This window comes from Pan troglodytes, chromosome 12 (assembly GCF_028858775.2).
Source record: "Pan troglodytes isolate AG18354 chromosome 12, NHGRI_mPanTro3-v2.0_pri, whole genome shotgun sequence".
Lineage (NCBI taxonomy): Eukaryota > Metazoa > Chordata > Mammalia > Primates > Hominidae > Pan > Pan troglodytes.
In genome coordinates this window covers 98917337-98944802 of record NC_072410.2, presented here as the reverse complement: position 1 = coordinate 98944802, position 27466 = coordinate 98917337, and the positions used below count along the sequence as shown (strand labels likewise).

General features: G+C 44.8%; 2 protein-coding genes and 1 pseudogene across 9 annotated transcripts in view; 2 read left to right on the top strand and 1 right to left on the bottom strand.

Moving 5' to 3' along the window:
* The window catches only part of ATAD2B (ATPase family AAA domain containing 2B), a 177829-nt gene extending 169185 nt beyond the window's left edge, over positions 1–8644 (bottom strand). For 2 of the 4 annotated variants that reach the window (XM_525707.7, XM_063790083.1), the window contains exon 1: positions 7977–8644. In XM_525707.7, the coding sequence (XP_525707.2) occupies positions 7977–8192 (216 nt within the window). In that variant the 5' untranslated portion in view covers positions 8193–8644. The remainder of the gene's footprint in view (positions 1–7976) is intronic. The other 2 variants (XM_009442106.5, XM_016947998.4) reach the window with 2 other exon arrangements.
* Positions 8545–27466, top strand: part of UBXN2A (UBX domain protein 2A) — a 71451-nt gene continuing 52529 nt past the window's right edge. Inside the window, exons 1-2 of one of the 5 annotated variants that reach the window (XM_063790084.1) lie at positions 8545–9025; positions 20984–21106. The gene's annotated coding sequence lies outside the window, so the exon portion shown is untranslated. Of the gene's footprint in view, positions 9026–20983; positions 21121–21859; positions 22088–22219; positions 22296–27466 lie in introns of those variants that run through there. The other 4 variants (XM_009442102.4, XM_016948017.4, XM_001143201.7 and 1 more) reach the window with 4 other exon arrangements.
* LOC134807939 (succinate dehydrogenase cytochrome b560 subunit, mitochondrial-like) lies at positions 25295–25879 on the top strand (annotated as a pseudogene).

Below are 27466 nucleotides of genomic sequence, written 5' to 3'. Positions count from 1 at the left end.
ACTTTCAGTCCCAATACACTCCTAGACACCACAATTCCAGATAGGCAGGTAAAAGTTGTCTATAAACAGTAGGTATACTTACAGTATACAACAGCTGCCACCTTCACTTTTTCAGATTTTGGTGGAAACTACTGATTGAACAACATCAAAGAGTAATGATAAGTGAGGTAAAGAACTACAGATGAAACAAGATATACAAGTAGAGAAGACAGAACTAGATTTAAATATTACCTTTAGCCTTCCACAGGCCACTTAACCTCTTAGGCAACTCAGTTTCCTCAGCTATAAAATGCGAGTATCATCACTTGCCTTGCAGAGTTGTTACAAGGATTGAATGAGACAGCATTAAACAACACCTGGCACGTATGAGATGCTAAATAAACCTTGGTTTACTCTTCTCCTTATTAGGGCAAAATGCAACAAGTGAGTATAGCAAAAAAGAAAGATTGTCGGCTAGGCATGGTGGTGCACACCTGTAACCCTAACACTTTGGAAGGCCAAGGTGGGAGGATTGCTTGAGGCCAGTAGTTCGAGACTAGCCTGGCCAACATTAAAAGACCCCATCTCTATTAAAAAAAAAAAAAAGAGAGAGAGAGAGAGAGATTGTCAATGTGAAAATAATTTAAAGTGAGTCATACTTTCCATTAATTCACTCAAAAAGTATTAACTGGCCAGGCGCAGTGGCTGTAATCCCAGCACTTTGGGAGGCCGGGGTGGGTGGACTGCTCAAGCCCAGGAGCTCAAGACCAGCCTGGGCAATGTGGCGAAACCCCATCTCTACAAAAAATACAAAAATTAGCTGACTGTGGTGGCTTGTGCCTGTAGTCCCAGCTATTCGGGAGGTTAAGGTGGGAGGATCACTTGAGCCCAAGAGGCAAAGATTGCAGCAAGCCAAGATCATGCCACTGCACTCCAGCCTGGGAGACAAAGTGAGAGCTTCTCAAAAAAAAAAGTATTAGGGGCCGGGTGCAGTGGCTCACACCTGTAATCCCAGCACTTTGAGAGGCCGAGGCGGGCAAATCACCTAAGGTCAGGAGTTCCAGACCAGCCTGTTCAACACAGTGAAACCCCATCTCTTCTAAAAATACAAAAATTAGCCGGGTGAGGTGGCGCATGTCTGTAATCCCAGCTGCTCAGGAGGCTGAGGCAGGAGAATCACTTGAACCCAGGAAGCACACAGATTACGGTGAGCTGAGGTCGCACCATTGTACTCCAGCCTGGGCAACAAGAGGGAAACTGTTTCAAAAAAAAAAAAAAAAAGTAATTAAGGCCAGGCACAGTGGCTCACACCTGTAATCCCAGAACTTTCAGAGGCCGAGGCAGGCAGATCACCTGAGGTCAGGATTTCAAGACCAGCCTGGCTAACATGGCAAAACCTCGTCTCTACTAAAAATACAAAAATTAGCCAGACGTGGTGGCTCACGTCTGTAATCCTAGCTACTCAGGAGGCTGAGGCAGGAGAATCTCTGGAACCCGCAAAGCGGAGGTTGCAGTGAGGCGACATGGAGCCACTGTACTCCAGCCTGGGCAACAGAGAGAGACTCTGCCTCAAAAAAAAAAAAAAAAAAAGTATTAATTGGGCACTGACTGACACACGCTGTTCTAGGCACTCAGGATACAGGTTTCAACATAATAGTCTCTGTCTTTAAAGAACACACAAAAAAAAGAGTTCCACCAAAACATTCGACGAGTAGAGGACCAGAAGTCTTACCACACTAAGTATCCATGCCATTCATTTAGCACCTACTTTGAACCAATTTACCTTAATAACTTCTCATATGCATACCATTTGCACATTTGCAGTACTGAGGGTAAAAACTGTGTTTTATTTATCCTCTATTCTCAAAGTCCTATAACCATGATAGTCTCAAAATGGGTCAGCTCCTTGAAATGCTATTCATTCATTCATTTAACAGATATTTATTGAGCATTTTCAGCACTGTGTCAGGTGCTGTATTCAGGCCCTGGGAATATGGCATTTAGGGGGAAAGTAAAATATAGTGCCTGCCTTCATGGCACTTACGGCCTACTCTAATAGTTAGAGGAGAAAGACTTTAGCCAAAGGTATATATCCTACCTCCAGATAAAACTACAAAACTTACTGCTCAAAAAAAAAATCTAACTTATATTTAAATAAAGTTAACACATACATGATTCCCCCCCAACTTTGTACTTCCATGTAACTTTTTATCCAAAAATTCCCAATTTTTTTACTCAGTAACTCATTGTTCATAGACTCCCCCTCCAGAGAGGAGGCACAAAAGAAGTGTAAAACATTCTTATTGAAAGACCAAAAACCTAAGTATAAAGAAATCCACTTGGGACGGATGTGGTGGCTCATGCCTGTAACCTCAGCACTTTGGGAGACCGAGGCGGGCGGGTCGCCTGAGGTCAGGAGTTCGAGACCAGCCTGACCAACATGATGAAACCCTGTCTCTACTAAAAAATACAAAAATTAGCCAGGTGTGGTGGCAGGCGCCTGTAATGCCAGCTACTTGGGAGGCTGAGGCAGCAGAATTGCTTGAACCTGGGAAGCGGAGGTTGCAGTAAGCTAAGATTGTACCACTATACTCCAGCCTGAGCTACAGAGTAAGACTCCATCTCAAAAAAAAAAAAAAAAAAAAAAAACCCAAAGAAATCCACTCAAGTTGATTATGCACACAAATGAAACGGATAATGCACACAAATGAAACTTCATTGTGTATGTCCTAAAAGAAATGCCAAACACATAATTCAAAGTAATATGGCACTTAGATCCTTGAATAGACAGGATCACTCTACATTCAGGTGCAAACACTGGTTGGGCTTCTCAGTTCTCATAACAGTAGTAATTCTACCACTTGTCCAGCTGGATTCCAGAAGTTATGAGTTTACCTATAATTAGGTATTTAGGAGACATACAATAAAACATCTACCAAAGGATGGTTTAAAAGACTCCTTGACAGGGAAAATGATTTAAGGAATTAGTATGTATTCACTTCCACAGGCTTTATAAGTTTCATCCATGACCTAAACAACAGAATGCGTGTATATCTGGACTACAGAAATAGCCTGTAACTGAATTTAAGCTGCATTTTCACTTGGCTACCAGAGACAATCCTATGAACTCCACTACTGCTTTGGTTCGAAATTGTGGCAGGGAACATTGTCACGTTACAATATATTGTACCTATATTGTACTATAGGAGTACCTATATTGTACTCCATGTGAATCTGATACAGTATAAGGAAAAACTTGCTCTGTTCTGATGAACTTATATTTTCCCCTGCTCATCTGAGAGTTACACACATTATGAGATTTCCCTCTCAGACTTCTTTTACCTCTTTAACCCTCAATTTCGACCACTCTGCTTTGTTACGTTGGCAAACGCATGAGTGTTGGAAAAGGAAAAGCACAGGGTGATAAAAGTATACTAAAGAAGGACCTAGGGATTTTTTTAATTAAAATAAAAATAAAGTAATACAGCATTTTACTTCTAAAGTTACTCAAAATATTTATTTTGATCTCACAAGATGGGGACTCAGAGTCAATGACTATCTCAAAAAGCCTAAAAAGCTAGTGAAAAAGCCAGAAATACCAGCAAACAGACCTAACAATTAGGAGAAGTAGAAAAAAAGAGTTGAAATAATTTTCAAAGATTGCTGTACAGTTTTGTGAATACAGTATTAGATTGCTTACTAGGAGTGACACTAGGTGGAGCAAATAAACGCTAATGACTGAGGGCCAGATTAACTGATCTAAAAGAGGTCAAGCTTTACGAAAGCTTGGAGCAAAAAAAAAAGCCACAGTATACAGGAGTAATCACATCTAACTGCATAGCACTAAAAAACAACCTGATATTTTAAAAGTGTGGGCATTGTGGGTAATGATAAGGGAGGAAAAAAAAATAAGAAAATTTAAAAGTGAGGGCACAAAGGCAATCTACAGATTAAGAGAAAAATCTGCAAACCATATATCTGATAAGCAGTTAATTTCCAAAATACATAGGGTACTCCTACAACTCCAAAGGAAGAAAACATTTTTTAATGGGCAAAGCAGGATTTTAAGGCTGCAGTGAACCACTCCAGCCTGGGCATCAGAGTAAGACTCTGTCTCAAAAAAAAAAAAAAAAAAAAAAAAAAAAAAAAAGGGTCCTAACTAAACAGACACCTGTCAGGTATATAAAAAGGTGCTCAACATTACTAATCATCAGGGAAATGCAAATCAAAACCACAATGAGATATCACCTCACACCTGTCAAAATGGCTCTTGTCAAAAAGACAAGAGACAACAAATATTGGGGAGATGTAGAAAAAAGGGAATCCTGGTACATGTCAGTAGAAATGCAAAATGGTGCAGCCACTATGGAAAACAGTATGAATGTTCCTCAAAAAATTAAAAATAGAACTACCATATGATCCAGCAATCCCAACTTCTGGGTATTTATCCAAAGGAATTGAAATTAGGATTTCGACGGACATCTGCACTCCCATGTTCGCAGTAGCATTATTAATAGCTAAGACATGGAAACAATCTAAATGTCCAACAAGAGATGAATGTAGAAAACGTGGTGTACATGTGTGCATGCCCAGTGGAATACTATTAAGCCTAAGAAGGAAATCTTGCCATTTACAACAACACAGATGCACCTAGAGGATGTTACACTAAATAATATGTCAGTCCCAGAAAGACAAATACTGAATGATCTCACTTATTTGCTAGTTTAGTGGAATCTAAACTAGCAAATTCACAGAAGCAGAGAGTAGAAGGGTGATTGCCAGGGTCTTGTGGGGAGACAATCAAGTTTCACTTATGCCAGATAAGTTCTGGAGATCTATATAGCATAGTGCCTACATCTAAGAATACTGTATTGCATACTTAAAATTTTCTAAGAGGGTAGATTTTATATCAAGTGTTCTTACCACAAAAATAATACTAATAATACATTCATAATAAAAGGGACAGGGAAACTTTAGGAATGACGGACATGTCTATGGTGTTGATGCGGTGGTGTTTTCACAAATATATACTTATCTCCAAACTCACAGAGTTATATACACTAAGTACCACCTTTTACATGTCAAAAAAAAAAAAAGGGCTTTTCATACCGAAAAAAAGAAAAAGAAAATAATTCCAATAATCGGCAGAATGCATATTTTCCCCCATCCTATGCATATACTACTTGGGAAAAAGACAAAACTTTAAGAAAAGCTCATAGCGCTATGACTTTTTAAAGCAAATAAAATGTCTCTGGACACAGTGAATGAAATAATCTAAAAACAGAGGGAAAAGGGGGAAAAATAGGCATCAAGTGTAGTTAGTTAAGAACATGGCACAGGCTGGGCGCGGTGGCTCACGCCTGTAATCCCAGCACTTTGGGAGGCTGAGGCGGGCGGATCACGAGGTCAGGAGATCGAGACCATCCTGGCTAACACAGTGAAACCCCGTCTCTACTAAAAATACAAAAAAATTAGCCGGGCGTGGTGGCGGGCGCCTGTAGTCCCAGCTACTCGGGAGGCTTAGGCAGGAGAATTGCGTGAACCCCGGGGGGCGGAGCCTGCAGTGAGCCGAGATCACGCCACTGCACTCCAGCCTGGGCTACAGCGAGACTCCGTCTCAAAAACAAACAAACAAACAAATAAACATGGCACAAAAGCAGAAAAAGGAGAAACTCCTCAATTACAAACAGGAATATTATGTTACAAGCAGGAATACATTTCTTTCTACAAAAATAAGGGTCTGCTAAAGCAACAACACGGGCAACCCCATTTTGCATCAAATGAGACTTTACAGACACTGGCAAATGTTTATTATAGACCCCACAGACATAGAGGGTGTCTTTAAGTACTCCAGAAAGGGTGAACCAGGAGTGCTAAATTCCTACAAAACTGGAGAAGAGCTAACCAGAAATATACAACCTGCTTCATAAATATATAGTCCATAAACTTAATAAATTCAGAATTATAATTTATCCTCTTCTAAAAGTCCAATCACTATGTAAGAGTAGTTAAGTCTCTAAAAAAATCTTTCAGAGAAAGCAATTAGATGACTCCATCATCTCCTAGAGCCGAACATAAATCTTCTTAAGACTGAAAAACAAATATTTCAAAGTAAATCTTTAGTACCCTGTTATTTATGGTGCTTTAAAACATTTTAAAAGGATCTTTGAAACAAAGTTTCATTAGTACACTTCTACAAAGAGCTCTCATATCTTTCATTCTTTTAGCAATTTAAAAGCTACCAAATGTTCATTTCCTCATTAGATTATTGATTCCTAGCCTTTTAACATCTCTATAACAGCTGCTTGACAAATTACCTCACCTTATTCCTCGGGGGGTGAGGACAGCATGATATCCATGAATTCAAAAATGGGACCACAAACTGATCAGTGAAGATGAGCTAATTGCTTCAGATGAGTTAGACACTGCTCTAGTAGACTAGGCATTCACATAGCATGATACAATTAAATGCTTACACCCTAAATAATTTCTTTGTCCTTAAATGTACAGAAAAGATCTTTTCTTAAATTGAGTTTTATTTTAAAATATGTGATAGCCTCAGTAGGTCAAGAAGCTTGAACATGTTTGGAATAGTTTCTACCGAAAGCCTCGTCTTCAAAGTACTTATTCTCAACAGTTTGCACAACTTTCAGATTTAACCTTATTTCAACCTAAGAGAGCTGTAAGCCCCCAAAACAGTCTATTAAATAGGACGTTATAATGCCCAAAATTTTATCAAAGAAAAGCCAAAACGATTTTCAAAGATATAATAAAAATATTTCAGAGTAGTATGGTAAAATATTCCTGTTGTCTCTGCCTAGATCCATTCTGTTAGTGTCAAAACAGTGTAAGACACAAAGAAAAGCACACACAAACCGCGATCTTGTAGACCCCCAGAACATAAAATATTGCTTCCCCCAATAAGAACCACAAAATGGTGTGGAATTAAAGGAGCATTTTAAATGAACAGCTTTTTCCAGCCAAATTACTTAGCAAGTCAACCTCTTTTAGACAGAAGCAATACACTCTTCTCTGAATTCAGAAACAATCTCATAGTAAAACAAACGTGTCAATTCCTTTAAAACAATAAATATCTGTGCTTAGCTTTATACTGTAGGTAATAAAATTTCAAGATCTTTCAATCAGTTTTTTAATTCAATCACCAGCGTCTTTAAATGTCATTTTTGCAACTGCATGACAATGGTGTTCATTCACCTTTTGTAATATAGTCCCATAACAAAAATGTAGACACCCAAGAAACCACACAGTTTTGGCATGATGGTGCTGACTATCCGAAACATTCCACTTGTTTCTTTCGACGTGCTCCTTCTATGACCTGAAAGCTCTGGTTCCTACTAGCACCTTGGTGAGCTAGCTGGCTGGTTCCCCAGCTATAATATCATGTTTGATCTCTCCTGCCTGGAGAGGCGATAGCGTTGATTTTGTTTTTAAAGTTGGTGTCAGAGCAGCTACAAACTTTTTTCAGCATCCCTGCCTGGCTGCCAACTGGAGCTCTCTGTTCACTTCCTCACCAACTTGAACCACCCCCAAACTGAGAGTAAGCTGGAGTTAGACAGCGGCAGGAACTGACACACTTTCAAGAAGGGTTTGACACCGCAGAAAACTTTCACTTCTCCAACCCTTCCACCCAGCGGCTCTGGCCCTTCGCTCTTGCTTCCCCGCTAGAATTCCCCTCTGGGGCAGGACAAGGACACGGACAGCAGATCGTTCGAATGACGCCGAAAGGGACCCCCAAAGCCCTCTCCCCTGGACTCAAGGCTGTTCTTCACACAAAAGAGCCGGGCCAGCTTGAAAAGCAAAGGGGCCAGCGTCGCGGCCCTTCTCTGGGTGCCACCCTCCACCGCGCCCGCAGACCCTGTCTCCAGCTGCCCGAGCGGTCTCCACTGTAGGCTTCCTGCCCCCAACCCGGCCAGACAAAGCCCCGGCAGCAGGGCCGGCACTTCCGAGCCTCCGGACTCGGGACGCCGCGCTCTTACCCTGGCCTCATCCAGAATGACGCCGGCGCCACCGCTTCCCCCGGCTTTGGCGGCGGGGCAGCTGGCGGCGCGGGTCTTGGAGGAGCGGGTCCGAGAGGAGATGAAATGGCTGCTGCCTCCGGTCGCCCCAGGCTCTGCTCCGGCCCCAGGCCCAGGCCCGGGACCAGGAGACTTGGACCCGAGAAGGCGGAGAGAGCTCTTCCGGGTGTTCACCATGGTCCAGCCAGGGGGACGGAGTCCACGCCGCGCCCGGGAGAGCCGAGCAAGGCCGGCCCGCCGGCCGGTCAGTCAGGGCCAGCGGAGCCGAGCCGGGCAATGAGAGACGAGCCGGCCCGGAGCGTGCGGAGCGCAGACGAGCACAAGAGAGAGCCGGGCAGAGGAAGGGAAGTCGGCGGCGAGCGGGAAGCGGGGGCGGTGCTGCAGACCGGCAGCACAGACACTCCGCCGGCTTCGCCCTCCTCAGCGGGAGCCGAGCGGAGCCGCCATTTCTACCCCTTTCTCTCCCGTTCTCGCTCTCGAGCTCCGTGCGTCAAGGCTCCAGCGCCGCAGGGCCAACGAGACCGCTTCCGGCCGCAGCCACGGCGGGGCGCTGCGAAGCCGGCCAGCCCTTCCCGGCTGCTCGCTCCTCTCCCGGCCGCCTCCAGCTGCCCCGCCCCCGGCGCGGCGTCAGCGCTCGGCGGCCGGGGAGCGACGCTCTAGGCTGTCAGCTCGGTGGTTTCCAGCTCTCCGCGACCGCAGGGCTGGGGCGACCAGAAAAGCCAGACTAATCAGGACGAGTTCGGGCGTGGGATTGGGCCTGAAGCCCTCACGCCCAGCCAGGCCTGAATGCCCCAGACCCCACCGTCACCCCCGTGGCCTGGATGGAGCAGGGGACGGCCGGCGAAGGCGCGGGGTGGAAGGGGAGCGGCGACGAAGGCGCGAGGAGCTGACTGGGAATCCCCAAGCTACCCGAGGCAAGACACTGAACTTGAGTCGCACTTTTCATGCCTGTAAAAATGAGAATGACAGCTGTGATAAAAAAAATTCATCTGGGCGATATCTGGAACTTGGTAAGCTTAAGAAGAGAAGGGGGGGGGGGGGACCCCATGCTAGAACTCTGCGTTTTTAAACAAAGCGAGGCAGGGTCGTTTTCTATCCCCTTAGACAGATCTAAGGCGGAGCCAAAGAATGAGTTCCCTGTAAGAGCCGCCTCTATCACCGCCCCCTGCCCCCGGCCCGCTGAAGAATTAAGAATACAAAAAGCTGAACCCACAGATAAAGCATTTGTAATTTAACTTCCAAAGAAAAAAAAATTAAGCCACACAATTCATATGAAAAGCTCTGCTGTAGGCCGGGTGCGGTGGCTCACGCCTGTAATCCCAGTACTTTGGGAGGCCGGGGTGAGTGGATCACCTGAGGTCAAGAGTTCTAGATCAGCCTTACCAACATGGTGAAACCCTGTCTCCACTAAAAATACAAAAAATCGACGGGTGTTGTGGTGGGCACCTGTAATCCCAGCTGCTCGGGAAGCTGAGGCATGAGAACCACTTGAACCCAGAAGATGGAGGTTGCAGTGAGCCGAAATCATGCCACTGCACTCCAGCCTGGATGACAGAGCCAGACCCTGTCTCAGAAAAAAAAAAAAAAGAAGAAAGAAAGAGAGAGAGAAAGGAAGAAAGAAAGAAAGAAAGAAAGAAAGAAAGAAAGAAAGAAAGAAAGAGAAAGAAAGAAAAGCTCTGCTGTAAAGTAGGAATTAGGTTCATTTCAAAAATTCACAGTACAGGCCGGGCTTACGCCTGTAATCCCAGCACTTTGGGAGGCCAAGGCGGGCGGATCACTTGAAGTCAGGAGTTCGAGACCAACCTGGTCAACATGGTGAAACCCCATCTCTACTAAAAATACAAAAAATTAGCCAGGTGTCGTGGTGCATGCCTGTAATCCCAGCTACTTGAGAGGCTGAGGCAGGAGAATCGCTTGAACCCGGGAGGCAGAGATTGCAGTGAGCCAAGACCGTGCCACTGCACTCCAGCCTGGGTGACAGAATGAGACTCCATCTCAAAAAAAAAAAAAAAAAATTCACAGTACATTAGACATAGCCTACTGTTTATTGGGCAGGAGTTTATTAAACTGTTTATTAAACTAAGAAAAATTGAAGACTCAGGAAAAGTCCTGAAAATGACCAAATGGCATCAAACTTAGAGCATTCTGGCCATCTAAGCTCCCAATCATTCCAAAAAACTGTACAACACTGGAAATGACAATGTTTTTTTGTTTGGGAACCAGTATGGATTCCAGAATAGATAAATCCTTCTGACACAATTTGCATACCACATCCTCTCCTGGACACTTCACCTGCCACTTAGAGTTGATGTCTTAATGGGTGGGATTCCTCATAATGGAACCATACCTGGATTTTCCTGGGTCAAGTAGCTATCACATCACTGAGCAGCATAAACAAGTATCAATTCCTGTGGAAAGAGGCTGGTTTGGGCCAGGCGCTGTAGCTCACACCTGTATTCTCAGCACTTGGAGGCCGAGGCGAGAGGATGGCTTGAGACCAGGAGTTGGAAACCAGCCTGGGCAACATAGTGAGATCCTCTCCCTGCCAAAAAGAAAGAGAGAGAGACAGGGTCTCACTCTGTCACCCAGGCTGGAGTGCAGTGGCACAACCACAGTTCACTGTAGCCTTGACCTCCCTGGCTCAAGCAATCCCCCTGCCCCAGCCTCCCTGGTAGCTGAAACTACTGGGTGTGGTGCCTGTGGTCCCAGCCACTCCTGAGACTGAGGCGCCATCAGTCACTTGAGCCCAGGATGTCCAGGCTGCCGTGAGCCAAGTTCATGCCATTGTACTTTAGCCTGGGTGACAGAGTAACACCCTGTCTCAAAAAAATATTTAAAAAAAAAAAAAAAGGGTAGGGTGCAGTGGCTAATGCCTGTAATCTCAGCACTTTGGGAGGCAAAGGCGGGCGGATCACTTGAGGTCAGGAGTTCGAGACCAGCCTGACCAACATGGTGAAACCCCATTTCTACTAAAAATACAAAAAATTAGCCAGGCATGGTGGCAGACACCTATAATCCCAGCTATTTGGGAGGCTGAGGCAGGATAATCGCTTGAACCCGGGAGGCAGAGGTTGCAGTGAGCTGAGATTGCACCACTGCACTCCAGTCTAGGCAACAGTGCAAAACTCCATCTCAAAAAAAAAAAAAAAAAAAAGGCTAGTGTCCAGCAGAGGTGTGTGGTATGCAAATTATATACAAAGGATTTGTGTGCTTTCCTCCTTTTTTGTGTGTGTTTATTTGTTTTTGTAGTCCTAAATTGGGAAGGCCAAGTTACCATAACCTATACCATTTACTATCAACAAATGTTAACTTTATTTATTTATTTGAGATGGAGTCTTGCTCTGTCACTCAGGCTGGAGTACAGTGGTACTATCTGGGCTCACTGCAACCTCCACCTCCCAGGTTCAAGCGACTCTCCTGCCTCAGCCTCCCAAGTAGCTAGGGCTACAGGCGTGTGCCACCACGCCCGGCTAATTTTTTGTAGTTTTAGTAGAGACGAGGTTTCACCGTGTTAACCAGGATGGTCTTGATCTCCTGACCTCATGATCTGCCTGCCTCGGCCTCCCAAAGTGCTGGGATTACAGGTGTGAGCCACTGCGCCTGGAGGTAACAAATGTTAATTTTAAATCCAACTGAGCTTGAGCCCAGGAGTTCGAAACCAGCCTGGGCAACATAGTGAGACCCTGTCTCTAGAAAATATATAAGTAAATAAATAAATCCAACTGGTATTAGGTACTCTGCTAGGCCAGGAAATAGACAGATTTTTAAAAATCAAGAACGTTTAAAAATCCTCAAAGAACACACAGACATAGAGGGAATGAATAAGATAGGGAAGAAACCAGTAAACTGCAATACAATGTGAAAAGAAAGAATGAGGCAGAGACCATTAATTCCAGCAGGGATTTTAGGGAAAACCTCTGAGAGGTAGTGACCCCTGAGATACGTGTTGAACCACAAAATTGTAGACGAAAGAAAGGAAGACTTGAAAAAGATAAGGCCAAGCAAGGTGGCTCACACCTATAATCCTAGCACTTTGGGAGGCTGAGGTGGGAAGATGGCTTGAGTTCAGGCATTCAAGACCAGCCTGCGCTGGTCACATAGTGACACCCCATCTCTATAAATTAAAATAAAATTTTAAAAAAGAGAAAGAAAAAGGGCTGGTTGCAGTGGCTCATGCCTATAATCCCAGAATTTAGAGAGGCCAAGGTAGGAGAATCGTTTGAGCTCAGGATTTCAAGACCAGGCTGGGCAACGTAGTGAGACCCCATCTCTATAAATTAAAATAAAATTAAAAAAAAAAAGGAGGCCAGGCGCAGTGGCTCACGCCTGTAATTCCAGTGCTTTGGGAGGTCAAGGTGGGTGGATCATGAGATCAGGAGTTCAAGACCAACCTGGCCAAGATGGTGAAACCCTGTCTCTCCTAAAAATACAAAAAAATTAGCTGGGTATGGTGGTGGGCACCTGTAATCTCAGCTACTCAGCTTCTCAGCAATTCTTTGCCTCAGGTTGCAGTGAGCCAAGATCACTCTGCACTGCACTCCAGCCTGGGCGACAGAGCAAGATTCCATCTCAAAAAAAAAAGGGGGGCTGGGCTCAGTGGCTCTTGCCTGTAACCCCAGCACTTTGGGGGCCAAGGCAGGCAGATCACTTGAGGCCAGGAGTTCAAGATCAGCCTGGCCAACATGACGAAACCCCATCTCTACTGAAAATACAAAAATGAGCCTGGTGGTGGGTACTTATAATGTAATCGCAGATATTCGGAGGCTAAGGCATGAGAATCACTTGAACCTGAAAGGCGGAGGCTGCAGTAAGCCAAGACCTCACCACTGCACTCCAACCTGGGCAACAGAGTGAGACCCTGTCTCAGAAACAAAAATAAGAAAAGAAAAGAGATATGGAAGAGTTGCCTGTTTTCTACAGTACATACTAGAGGAAATAACTAAAACGTTGGTTAAATATTTTTTGAACTTAAAAAAAAAACCTGCAGTACATGCAAGAGGTGGCAAGATACTAAGGAATGCTCAGATCAAAAGCTAAGTCATAGCAGGAACCCAGAACAAGTAAGCAAGGGCTCCAAAGACAGCTTTCATTTCCAATGCATTTGCTCAACCCCAGTGAATTTGACCTTTTCTCTGCGTGAAGAAATGCAAGGCTGGGCACAGTGGCTCACACCTGTAGTCCCAGAACTTTGGGAGGCCAAGGTGGGTAGATCATGAGTTTAGGAATTCAGGACCAGCCTGAGCAACATAGTGAAACCCCGTCTCTACTACAAATACAAAAATTAGCCGGGCATGATGGCAGGCGACTGTAATCCCAGCTACTCAGGAGACTGAGGCAGGAGAATCACTTGAACCCAGGAGGCAGAGATTGCAGTGAGCCGAGATCACGCCATTGCACTCCAGCCTGGGTGACAGAGCGAGACTCCGTCTCAAAAAAAAAAAAGAAGAAGAAAAAGCAGGCCAGGTGCAGTGGTTCTCGCCTGTAATCCCAGAACTTTGGGAGGCTGAGGCAGGCGGATCATGAGGTCAGGAGTTCGAGACCAGCCTGGCCAACATGGTGAAACCCCATCTCTACTAAAAATACAAAAATTAGCCAGGCATGGTAGTGGGCACCTGTAATCCCAGCTAGTCGAGAGGCTGAGGCAGGAGAATTGCTTGAACCCTGGAGGCAGAGGTTGCAGTGAGCTGAGATCATGCCACTGCACTCTATCCTGGGTGACAGAGCAGGATTTTTCCCCCTCCGTCTTGGGGAAAAAAAAAAAAAATGCAAAAGACAGTAGTAAGGCCTAAAATCTGCTAAATATATGGAATCTAATGCAAACATCCCGCAAAATCCTGCTACAATAAGGATAAAGCTAAGTATGAGTGAATTAGAAATAAATGCACCAACCTTCACTCATCTCCAGGAGACTGCAAGGAGAACTGCCCACCTTTCCCAACACTGACACTAAGAGTGGGGAGCGGTGGGTGGGGGTGCGGGGTTGGGAGGGTCCCTTGAGAATTCATAACAACACACTGATCAACAGGTTTACAGCCTGAATTCACCAAGGCTAGGTATGAAGACCCTCAGGACAATAATTTAAGTTAAATAGACTTGAGTCAAAAGTGATCCTAAGCATAAAGCTGAAGCAAACATAAATCATCTCTGACAGAATATACCTTCAACAGAAAGCACAGAAATAAAGTCCCATGAATATGATTCACAGTAAAAACAGAAAATCACAAAAGAATCATCATGACAACCAGGCGCGGTGGCTCACGCCTGTAATCCCAGACTTTGGGAGGCCGAGGCAGGTGGATCACAAGGTCAGGAAATAGAGACTATCCTGGCTAACACAGTGAAACCCCGTCTCTACTAAAAATATAAAATAATTAGCTGGGCATGGTGGCACACGCCTGTAGTCCCAGCTACTCAGGAGGCTGACGCAGGAGAATTGCTTGAACCCAGGAAGTGGAGGTTGCAGTGAGCCAAGATTGCACCACTGCCCTTCAGCCTGGGCAACAGAGCGAGACTCCATCTCAAAAAAATAAAATAAAATTAAATTAAAAAATAAAGGAGAGATTAAAAAGAACTAATGAGCAAAAAATGACAAAACAAATTTTAAAATCATGAAATAGATCTAATAAAAATAAAAAGAATAGGCCAAGCATGGGGGCTTATGCCTGTAATCCCAGCACTTTGGGAGGCCAAGGCGGGCGGATCACCTGAGGTCAGGAGTTCGAGACCAGCCTGACCAACATGGAGAAACCCCATCTCTACTAAAAATACAAAATTAGCTGGGCCTGGTGGTGCATGCCTGTAATCCCAGCTACTCGGGAGTCTGAGGCAGGGGAATCACTTGAACCCGGGAGGCAGAGGTTGCAGTGAGCTGAGATCGCACCATTGCATTCCAGCCTGGGCAACAAGAGCAAAACTCTGTCTCAAATAAATAAATAAATAATAAAAGAATAAAGTATTCTTAAACATGACACCTAAGCAAGAGCCATAAATTAGTTGGTCATGATGTAAGTACCTGTAGTCCCAGCTACTCAGGGGGCTGAGGCAGGAGGATCACTTGGGCCCAGGAGTTTGAGGCTGTAGTGAGCCTTGGTCACTCCACTGCACTCCAGCCTGGGCAGCAGGGCAAGACCCTGTCTCAAAAGAAAAAAAACAAAAACAGAAACAAAAAACAAAACTGTACCTCCAATGGAGCTAAAGTGAAACACTGCAAGTCTATAGGGAGGCCGTCAATGAAGAGATGGTCCTGATTTGGTGGGTGTAGGATGCAATCCATGGGACTGCATCTTTAAGAGCCATGAAACATTTGAGAAACACTAAATCAAGAGGCAAAATCAGAACTATTGACATTAGGCCGGGAGTGGTGGCTCATGCCTGTAATCCCAGCACTTTGGGAGGCCGAGAGGAGCAGATCACCTGAAGTCAGGAGATTGAGACCAGCCTGGCCAACATGGTGAAACCCTGTCTCTACTAAAAATACAAAAATTAGCTGGGTGTGGTGGTGCACGCCTGTAATCCCAGCTACTTAGAAGGCTGAGGCAGGATAATCGCTTGAATGCAAGAGGCGGAGGTTGCAGTGAGATCGCACCACTGCACTCCAGCCTGGGCAACAGAACAAGACTCTGTGTTAAAATTTAAAAAAAAAAAATTGTTGACATTAGAATTGTGCACTGTCCAATGTGATTACTAGCCACATGTAGTTATTTAAATTTCAAAAATTAAAAATTCATTTCCTCAGTCACACTACCACATTTCAAATATTCAATAAGCAAATGTTGCTAGTAGCCAATGTGTTGGACAATGCAGAAACAGTTCCATCATCACAGAAAGTTCTACTGGACAGTGCTGACCTAGATATTCATCTCAAGGGAAGGAAATGCTCAAAGATGCTCACTTGGTTTCTGTCCTGAACTGGATGGTTGGCAGGGCTACCAATTGGTAAAGAGGATGCAGGATGAGGAGCAGATTGCTGAGTGCCACCCATCGTCCTTCTATGTGAATTCAAAAAGCATTCACTGAACTCTATTATGTACCTATGAAATAGCTACTGTGAAAAGTACTTTGGAGAGTATCTAATAAACAAATTACTCAGTCTGTACACTTATAACTAAAAAGTCAACACAGAAAGAAATTAGAAAAAGAGCAAACTAAACCCAAGCCAGCAGAAGGAAATAAAGAATAGAGTGGAGATAAATATAGTATAGAAAAACAAGGCTGGGTGTGGTAGCTCATGCCTGTAATCTCAGCACTTTGGGAGCCCAAGGTGGGCAGATCACCTGAGGTCAAGAGTTCAAGACCAGCCTGGCCAACGTGGTAAAACCCCGTCTCTACTAAAAATACAAAAAATTAGCTGGGTGTGGCGGTGCATACCTGTAATCCCAGCTACTCAGGAGGCTGAGGCAGGAGAATCACTTGAACCTGGGAGGCAGAGGTTGCAGTGAGCCGAGATCGCACCACTGCACTCCAGCCCAAGCAACAAAGCAAGACCCTGTCTCAAAAAAACAAACAAAAAAATGGAGCAAACACCTAAATGTAGAGCTAAAGCTATAAAATGCTTAGAAAAAAACAGAGAAATCTTCATGACATTGTATTTGGCAGTAGTTTCTTGGATATGACACCAAAAGTACAGGCAAAACAAGAATAAATTAATTTGACTGAAATTTTAAACTTCTGTATCGAAGGATACTAACCCCAAAGTGAAAAGACAATTCACAGAATCAGAGGAAAGATTTGCAAATCACATATCTGATAAGGGATTACTATCCATAATATGTATTTTTTAAAACGCAAAAACTCCTGTAACTCAACAACAACAACAACAAAAAACCTATTTGAAAATTCGCAAGGAGTTAAATAGGCGTTTCTCCAAAAAAAAAATACAAATAGCCAATAGGCGCATGAAAAGATATTCAGCATCACTAGTCATCAGGGAAATGCAAATCAAAACCATAGTGAGATACACTTCATACTCATTAGGGCGGGATAGTTATAAACACACATACACATACACACACAGAGAAAATAACAAGTGTTGGGAAGATGTAGAGAAATTAGAACACTAGTACATCGCTGGTAGGAATGTAAGATGGTGCTGCTATTTGGAAAACAATATGACTGGTCCTTGAAAAGTTAAACACAGAAATACCCTATTCCACTTCTAGGTAGATACTCAAAAAAATTGAAAAGGCCAGGCACGGTGGCCCACACCTGTAATCCCAGCACTTTGGGAAGCCGAGGTGGGTGGATCACCAGAGGTCAGGAGTTCAAGACCAGCCTGGTCAACATGGCGAAACCCCATCTCTACTAAAAATACAAAAATTAGCTGGGCATGGTTGGGGGGCACCTTTAATCCCAGCTAGTCAGAAAAGCTGAGGTGAGAGAATCCCTTGAACCTGGGAGGGGGAGGTTGCAGTGAGTCAAGATTGCACCAGTGCACTCCAGCCTGGGTGACAGAGGGAGGCTGTCTCAAAAATAAATAAATTAAATTAATAAATAAATATTCTTGCCACAATAAAACAAAAATTTTAAAAAATTGAAAGTAAGGAGTCAATCAAATACTTGTATACCAAAGTCCATACCAGCATTATTCAAGATAGCAGAAAGGTGGACGCAACCCAAATGGCCGTCAACATATGAATGGATAAGCAAAATGTAATATATACATACAATGGAATCTTATTCAACCATAAACGGGAATGATATACTGACACATGCTATAACATGAATGAACTTGAAAATAATTATGCTAAGTGAAATAAGCCAGACAAAAAAGAACAAATATTGTAGGAGTCCACGTACATGAGGTATCTAGAATGGGCAAATTCATAGAGACAGAAAGTAGAATAGGCTGTGCGTGGTGGCTCAGACCTGTAATCATAGCACTTTGGGAGGCCAAGGTGGGAGGATTGTTTTGAGTCCAGGAGTTTGAGACTAGCCTGGGCAACCTGGTGAAAATCCTACCTCAAAAAAAAAAAAAAAAAAAAAAAAGAGGAAGAAAGTAGAATAGAGATTACTATGGGCTGTGGGGATGGAGAGAGACTCTGTCTCAAACAAAAAGAAAAAGAAAAACATACACCTAACATCATACTCAATGGTGAGAGAGACTTAAAGCTTTTTCTCTAAAATTAGGAACAAGACAAAGAAGCCCACTCTCATCATTTTTTGAGACAAGAGTCTTGCTCTGTCACCCAGGCTGGAGTGCAGTGGCGTGATCTCTGCTCACTGCAACTTCTGCCTCCTGGGTTCAAACAATTCTCCTGCCTCAGCCTCCCGAGTAGCTGAGATTACAGGTGCCTGCCACCACGCCTGGCTAATTTTTGTATTTTTAGTACAGATGGGGTTTCACCATGTTGCCCAGGCTCGTCTCAAACTCCTGGCCTCAAGTGATTCACCTGCCTAAGCCTCCCAAAGGGCTGGGATTAAAGGCATGAGCCACCGTGCCCGGCCTCATCATTTCTTTTCTGTTTTTTTTAAGTCTAGTTAATGGAGTCTCGCTATGTTGCCCCAGGTTGGTCTCAAATTCCTGGGCTCAAGCAATTCTCCTGCCTCAGCCTCCGAAAGTGCTGAGATTACAGGTGTAAGCCACCACACCCAGCCTCTTCATTTCTATTCAACATTGTACTGGAAGTTCTAGCTAGAGCAGTTAGACAATAAAAAGAAATAAAAGGTATCCACATTAGAAAGAAATAAATAAAACTGAGGCCAAGTGTGGTATCTCATACCTGTAATCCCAGTGCTTTGGGAGACCCAAGCAGGAGGATAGTTTGAGGCCAGGGGTTCGAGACCAGCCTGGGCAACACAGTGAAACTCCATCTCTACAAAAAAAAATTTTTTTTTAATTGGTCGGGCATGGTGGCACACGTCTGTGGTCCTAGCTACTCAGGACACTGTGGTGGAAGGATTACTTGATCCCAGGAGTTCGATATCAACCTGGGCAATGTACGGAGACCCCATCTCTAGCAAATGATTAGAGCTAATAAGTGAATTCAGCAAAGTTGTTAGATACAAGATCAACACACAAAATCAGTGGTATTTCCAAATACTGGCAATAAAAAATCTAAAAAGGAAATAAATCAACTCCTTTTACAATAGCATCAAAAAGAATAAAATACTTTGAAATATATTTAACCAAAGAGGTACAAGACTTGTACGTGGAAAACTATAAAACACTGCTGAAAGAAATGAAAGAAGGTCTAAGTATGGTCATGTATTGCTTAACGATGGGGGCACCTTCTGAGAAATGTGTCGTGTAAGTGATTTCGTCGTTGTGTGAACATCACAGAGTATACTTACACAAACCTGGATGGTATAGTGTACTACACATCTAGGCAATATGGCATAGCCTTGCTCCCGGGCTACAAACCTGGACAGCATGTTACTGTATTGAATACTGTAGACAATTGTAACATGATGGTATTTGTGTATCTAAACATAGAAAAGATACAGTAAAAATATGGCCTTATAATCTTATGTGACCACCATCACATATGCTGTAAGTCATGGACCGAAAGGTTGTTATGTGGCGCACGACTATAAATGCAAAAATATTCATGCTTAAGGATTTGAAGACTTTATATATAAAGTGAGTCATCGCACCAGTATTGTTAAGATATCAATACTCCGGCTGGGTGTGTTGGCTCACACCTGTAATACCGGCACTTTGGGAGGCCGAGGCGGGTGGATCATCTAAGTTCGGGAGTTCAAGACCAGCCTGACCAACATGGTGAAAACCCTGTCTCTACTAAAAATACAAAAATTAGCTGGGCGTGGTGGTGCATGCCTATAATCCCAGCTACTTGGGAGGCTGAGGCAGGAGAATCACTAGAACCTGGGAGGCGGAGATTATAGTGAGCCGAGATCATGCCATTGCACTCCAGCCTGGGCAACAAGAGCAAAACTCCATCTCAAAAAAAAAATTGAAGGTATCAATACTCCTCAAATTGATCTACCAATTCAAAGCAATCCCTGTCAAAATCCCAGTGCCCCCCCCCCTTTTTTTTTTTAACAGCAATGGAAAAGCTGAGCTAAAATTCATACAGAACTGCAAGCAACAAAACAATCTTGAAAAAGAGGAGCAAAGTTGGAGGACTCAAACTTCCTGATTTCTATACAGCTACTATACAGCTGTATACAGCTACTATACAGCTACAGTAATCAAAATAGTATGGTACTAGCATAAAGATAAGATACATAATCAATGGAATAGAATTGAGAGTACAGAAATAAATTTATACATCCATGGTCAATTGATTTTTGACAAGGGAAGAATCCTCTCTTCATTAAATGGTGCTGGGACCAAAAAATCGGAAGAGCTCTCACAGAATGGTCAAAGAAAAGTCTCTTTGCCTAACGGGATCAATTTAACTCCTTATTGTGCTTCAACAGACATGGTCTCATGAGCAGTGAGATTTGAACTCACCACAGGCTCCCAAAATCACTGAACAGGAGATGAGGGAGGTGGTGGTGGGGGGAACGGCATGGGTCTGTAGGTGAGGATCAATCTCAATCTGAGTCCCAGCACTAAAGACTTACAAATAAGTCCCGATTTAGGCAAACCGAGACTTTATTCGGAAAGGATTATTGCAACAGTGGGGAAAAGGACTATTGCAATAAGGGTGGAGAACTATTGCAATAGGAAGAAGGACTGTTGCAATTGGGAGAATGCTGGACTATAAAATAAAAAACAAATCTGGATATACGTAAGGAGAGAGTTCAGTGGAAGAGATCCAAGAAAAGGGAAAGAAATTATTGCAACTGAGAGTGGGGATTGGGGGAGGCTACAGCAACCGGGAGAACTCTCCAACCATGAGATCTGCAGCGATCTCCTGGGTCAGGCAGAAAAGGGCTTTCCTTTTACAGAGATGAGTGAACAGGGTTAGAAAGACCCGGGTGTGGGGAAGTGGAGAGAAGACTGGAGGTGGCAGCGATGAGACTATACAGAGACTGTTTCCCTGGGGTCCGTCTATTTTCAGGCGGTGGATGAGGAGGGCTGCTCGCTGGCTGCGGCTGAGGCTCGGTCACCGTGTAGAGAGGCCCAGGGAGAGCTGCTTCACTCAAGTCCTGTCAAGTCAAGGCAGCCGGGATTTGTCCACATCGTGAGTACAGGCAGGTCAGCTAACTATTTGCGAGGCGAAGAACTGGAATTTAGAAGGTCTGGGCCTCACCTCGTCACAGCTAACGACGGGGGCATCCTTGAGTCCTGACAAAGTCACATGCGGAAGGGCGTTTGCGTGTAGTAAATCCTTTTAGGAACACAAAGGGGCCGGGCGCGGTGGCTCACGCCTGTAATCCCAGCACATTGGGAGACCAAGGCGGGCGGATCACCTGAGGTCAGGAGTTCAGGACCAGCCTGGCTAACATGGTGAAACCCCGTCTCTACTAAAAATACAAAAATTAGCCGGGCGTGCTGGCAGGCGCCTGTAATCCCAGCTACTCCGGAGGCTGAGGCAGGAGAATCGCTCGAATCCGGGAGGCGGAGGTTGCGGTGAGCCAAGATCGCGCCATTGTATTCCAACCTGGGGGACAAGAGCGAGATTTAGTCTCAAAAAAAAAAAAAAGGTGGGTGGGGGTTTCTTCAACTTCGTTGTCCACAGGGCTCAGGTCAAGTTCAACATTGTCAGAATGCAGGGATGTCTCTCCATGGTTTCTGAGGCTGAGGAGGTACCCAGGTAAGCACACGCTGGGTTCTCTGGTGAGCACACACCGAGCTGCCTGCATCTCCCCTACCCATGAAGGCAGCTAGCCGCCGGGCCAGTGGCGGGAAGGGGAGGCTGCCATTAGCGCCGTTCCCGCCGGGACTTGAAGGGCCCGGCCGCGGCAAGCCCCGCCCTCGGCGCGCCCCCGCGTCCGCGCGCGCTCCTCGGGTCTGCGCGGAGCCGGCGTCGGCGCGCGCTTGGGCGCCAGGCGAAGACCGAGAGAGGCTGGCGGGATCTCAGCGGCGCGGCGGCGGAACCTGAGGCGGTCTGGGGCGGCGGCGCTCCGGCTCTGAAGGGCTCCAGCCAAACGGAGCCCGCGGCCAAACGGTGCCTGCGGTGCCTGAGCTGAGTGAGGCCGAGGCCGGGAGGCCGTGCCCGGAGGTGAGCGTCCCGGGGCCGCGCCGCGTCCGGCGGGGTGAGGGCGGGGCGGGGCGGTCGCCGGCCGGCTGGGGCCGAGGGGTCGCGGCCTGTGGCCTGGCCGCCGCGGATCGTCGGTGTCGGGGGGAGTCTCGCTCCGGAGGGCCGCGTGTTTGCGACTCGGGAAGGGGCGCCGGCGGCGGAGCCCGAGCCAGGGTCCCGCCCAGCCCAGGTGAGCGGCGACCCCGAGCCCCTGACTCTGCCTGCGGCTTGACTTGCGAGCTAGCTGAAGGCACAGCTCCTGGTTCTCTCGCAGGGCGTTCCGAAACTTACAGTTATGCGCAACACAATGTTTCTATTTTCAAAGGCGAACGCTGCACGATCGCAGTCCAGTGATACAAAGTATGCCTATTAGTGACTTCACCCGACTCCCACCACTCACTTTCTCTGATGTTTTGAAGGCCTGGTGTTCGCTGATTTCACGTTTCCTTAATTTCTTCTTTGTGCCTTTTTTTTTTTCCTTTTCGCTGCCAGTAATAAAAGAGTTTATTACTTGTCAGCAATGATGAATGTTCGTGTGGCATCCAGCGTTGGTTCCTATGTACGTAATTTGAGATAAGTAAAGATAGGAAACTGCTGATTTGTTTTGATGCGAATGCAGAAAATAATGTGGTAGTATGAAGTCTGGCCGGTTGCAGTTTGTTTTTAGGGGGGAAACTTTAAAAGTTCATGTTGTGTCTTCTGTCTAAATATGCTGAAAGTCGGATTTATTTAAAAGGCAATTAAATTCAGTGAATACAGAGTATCTTTTTATAACACTAATGTTAGTGCTAGGCACTGGCGGAGTCAAAAAATGTGTAAAAAATGTGTGCAGGAGGGAGTGGTTAAGCACACTAATGATATGAGGCTGACTGCAGTCCAGTGTTAATGGAAGCTCACACTTACTGAGCAGTTGTTTTCAGCTGGGCACTGTGGAGGGTACTTTACTTGCATTTTAATTTAATAATGTATAATAATTAGCATACACTTGATTTAATTTTTTTCATTCAAAAAAATTTTAGTACCTACTGTGTACTGAATGCTAAGGATACGATAGTGACAATTACAGACTCTGCCTTTAGACTCTACAGTGTCATTGGGCAAAACAGATATTAAGCAAATAATCAGGGCCCGGAGCGATGGCTCACGCCTGTAATCCCAGCACTTTGAAAGGATGAGGTGGGCAGATCACCTGAGGTCAGGAGTTCTAGACCAGCCTGGCTAACATGGCGAAACCCCGTCTCTCTCTACTAAAAATACAGAAATTAGCTGGGCGTGATGGGGGGCGTCTGTAATCCCAGCTACTCAGAAAAACTGAGGCAGGAGAATAGCTTGAGCCGGCGAGAGGTAGAGGTTGCAGTGAGCCAAGATGGTGCCACTGCACTCCAGCCTGGGTGACAGAGCGGGACTCCATCTCAAAAAGTAAAATAAAATAAATAATCACACAAATAAATGCCAATAAGCAAAGACAGAGGCTAAAACAAAGAACGTAAGTTGTTTGTGAGAGAAGGTAACAGGGGGACTTATCCCAGCTGGGAAAGTTTTCCTAGGAAAGTAATCTTTGAGCTTAGATATTAGGGATAAATAGGAATTAGGGGAAGATGACTCCCAAAGGAGAGAAGAAAGACTCAGGCAAAGGAAATAGATGGCGCGGAGGCTAGGGAAGATGGTCATTTCAGGAACTTCAGCAGTTGTTGTGTGGGAAGCAAAAGGGTGCTGTGATAAAGTAGGTTAGGGCCAGAGAGATGATGCAGGGCTTTTTTTTTGTTTTTGTTTTTGTTTTTGTTACAGAGTCTCGCTCTGTCACCCAGGCTGGAGTGCAGCGGCACGATCTCGGCTCACTGCAATCTCTTCCGGATTCAAGCGATTCTCCTGCCTCAGCCTCCCGAGTAGCTGGGACTATAATGCGCGCCACCATGTCCGGCTAATTTTTGTATTTTTAGTAGAGATGGAGTTTCACTGTTTTGGTCAGACTGGTCTCAAAATCGTGACCTCTGGTGATCCACCCGCCTCGGCCTCCCAGAGTGCTGGGATTACAGACGTGAGCCACCGTGCCCGGCTGATGCAGGGCCTTTTAAGCAATGTTAAGGATTTGGGACCAGCTTTTTCTGTTTCTTTTTCTTTTTTAAACTTTTATAGAAAACTTTTCAAACCACTCAAATGTAGGGAGAGAACAGTACAATGAACTCTCCTGTAATATTACCCAAATGACTTGGATGTTATTTTAACAGTAATAGGAAGTCGTTTAAAGGTTTACCTCCGTCAGAAAAAAAAAAAGTTTAAAGCAAGGTAAGTCTTACTACAAACAACTTTTTTTTTTTTTTTGAGACGGAGTCTCGCACAGGCAGGAGTGCTGTGGTGCAATCTCCGCTCACTGCAACCTCTGCCTCCCGGGTTCAAACGATTCTCCTGCCTCAGCCTCCCGAGTAGCTGGGATTACAGGCATGCGCCACCATGCCTGGCTAGTTTTTTGTATTTTTGGTAGAGACGGGGTTTCACTGTGTTGGCCAGGCTGGTCTCGAACTCCAGACCTTCTGATCTGCCCACTTCAGCCTCCCAAAGTGCTGGAATTACAGGCGTGAGCCACCGTGCCTGGCCAACTTTTTATTTCAAAAAGTCGTCCTGACTGCTGTGTAGAAACTGGATTGGATGGGGACAAGAATGGAAATGAGGAGACCACCTAGAGTTGATGGTGGTTGGGACTAGAATTGTGGCAATGAAGGCATTGAAAATTTAAGAGTACCTAACTGATCTCTTCTCATGTTAATAATTTTATATTCACACCTATTGGAGGAATCATGGAAGGTTTTCTAAAGGAGATTGTATGTATGTATGTTTTTATTTATTTGAGATAGAGTTTTGTTCTTGCCACCCAGGTTGGAGTGCAATGACCCAATCTTGGCTCATGGCAACTTCTGCCTCCTGGGTTCAAGCAATTCTGCTGCCTCAGCCTCCCAAGTAGTTGGGATTACAGGTATGCACCACCACACCCAGCTAATTTTGTATTTTTAGTAGAGAGAGACAGGGTTTCACCATGTCGGTCAGGCTGGTCTCGAACTCCTGACCTCAGGTAATCTGCCCGTCTTGGCCTCCCAAAGTGCTGGGATTACAGGCTTAAGCCACCGTGCCCAGCTAAAGGAGATTATATTTAAAATGGGCTTTGCATTTCCGTCCAGACCAGAACCCAAGATGGCTGCACTCTTGCTGAGACATGTTGGAGTGGTCATTGCCTCCGAGCGCACTTTAGCCCTCAGCTTTGTATCAGAAATGCTGTTCCTTTGGGAATCATGGCCAAAGAAGAGATGGAATGGTTCTGGAATAAGAACACAGGTTCAAACCGTCCCGTATCTCCCCACGTCACTATCTAGAGTTGGTGTCTTCCCATGTCGATGTCCATCTGCCACCATGGCTCTGGTATTGCTTTGAGCACAGGGGTCTCTTTTTGGCATGTCAGCCCTGTTACTCCCAGGAAAGTTTAAGTCTTATTTGGAACTCATTAGTCCCTGTGTCTGGGGCCAGCACTGATGGACACAACTAAGTTTGCACTTGTCTTCCCTCTCATGTATCATACCTGGAATGGGATCCAACACTTGATGTGGGACCTAGGAAAAGGCCTGAAGATTCCCCAGCTATACCAGTCTGGAGTGGTTGTCCTGGTTCTTACTGTGTTATTTGTAGGGCTGGCAGCTGTGTGAAGAACTGAGGTGACCAGCATCATCTTCCTACACATTATTGTATTCACCCATCTTTCAGTTTGTCAGTCTTATCTCCACCCTGGGAAAAGTTCTCCTTATTTGTTTAGATCCTTTTGCGCTTTCAGATCCCCTTGGAACAGTACAGTACCTTGTAGACTGTAATAGTGGAAAAGGGTCTAGTTTTCCCCTTGTTTCTAAAGATGGGGTGGCTGCAAAAACTCCCCTTTTTTTGCCCACAGCTTGCCTAATCTGGGCCTAGAAGCAGTTATTCTCTCTCCATATTGGGCTTTGATTTGTGCTGAAGGTCAGCTTTTGGCTCCTCCTTCCTGGGATATTGGAAACAATGCCAGCTCTGTGGCTTCTGCCCTGGGGACTGGGGGTGAGGCTTTGGGCACCACTGCCTGTGAGTTGCTGGCTTAAAGGACAGTTCTGTTCATTGGTGAGAGCCAGGCCATTAACACCTATGCAGTGTTACTGAAAGAAGAGAGGTGGGAGTGGAGCAGAATTAGTCTGTCCCAGCTAGAGAGAGATAAAGAGGACTAGTTAGTTCTTGGAGCAGCTGCTTTGAGGAGAAAATATATAGCTTTTGACCCAAGAGGAAGATCCAGAAAATTATTGAATATATTAAAGTTTTTTTCTTGCATTTCTAGAGAAGCCTCTTAATTTTATGCTTTCTCATCCAAGTCATGTACCACTTTTTTCTGAAACTGAATTAAAATACTTATTTAAAAAAGTGGGGGAGGGCCCTTTGTGACATAAGATAACATTTCAGTATGGAGCCCTGGAATGAGAATGTCCTGGAATGGGAATGTCTTGGTCAGCCCTGGAATGACTCAGTAAGTAACCTTGCCAGTCTCTGCCTAAGTGTCACCTTTCCCATAGGATTTTCTCATTTAAATTACTGTTGTCACTACCACTTTGGTCCTTGGAGTATATAACTAGCCCATTAAAAATTTCTAGGAAAGGACTAAAATATATTTTCTTCATTACTATGATTACAGCTAAAATAAGCTGAAACTTTCCAAAAGATTTCATTTTCTATCACTTAGTATATAGTAAACCAGAATTCACAAAATATACAAATGAACTGTCTTTTAAGTATTTGGTTCTGATGCTATCATAGTTGGTTGCTTTTGGAGGCTTGGGGGCCTAATCACATTCCATAGAAGATCTAAGTAAAAGGAACCCAACATGGAAATGTGATCCATTGGTTTCTTTTCCCTCGTGTTTAATACCTGGAATGGCCTTATCCTTAAAAAGAAACGTAAGCTTCTATATAAAGATAGCATGTCTGATTGTATAATACCTTGATACAAATCCATAATCTAAAAAAAAGTGGCCAGTTTTTTGTTTTTGCATTTTTTCTCAAATTCCTTTTGACCATGAAATATATGTTTTAAAAAATAAAATTGTAATGTGCAATTTTTAATTTAATTTTTAATTATGCATTTAATTCTTTTTTTTCTTCTCTTTTTTTTTTTTTGAGACAGGGTCTCACTCTGTCACCCAGGCTGAACTGGAGTACAGTGGCATGATCTCAGCTCACTGCAACCTCTGCCTCCCAGGTTCAAGCAATTCTCGTGCCTCAGCCTCCCGAGTAGCTGGGGATTATAGGTGTGTGTTCCCACGTCCGGCTAGTTTTTGTATTTTTAGTAAGCACAGGGTTTTG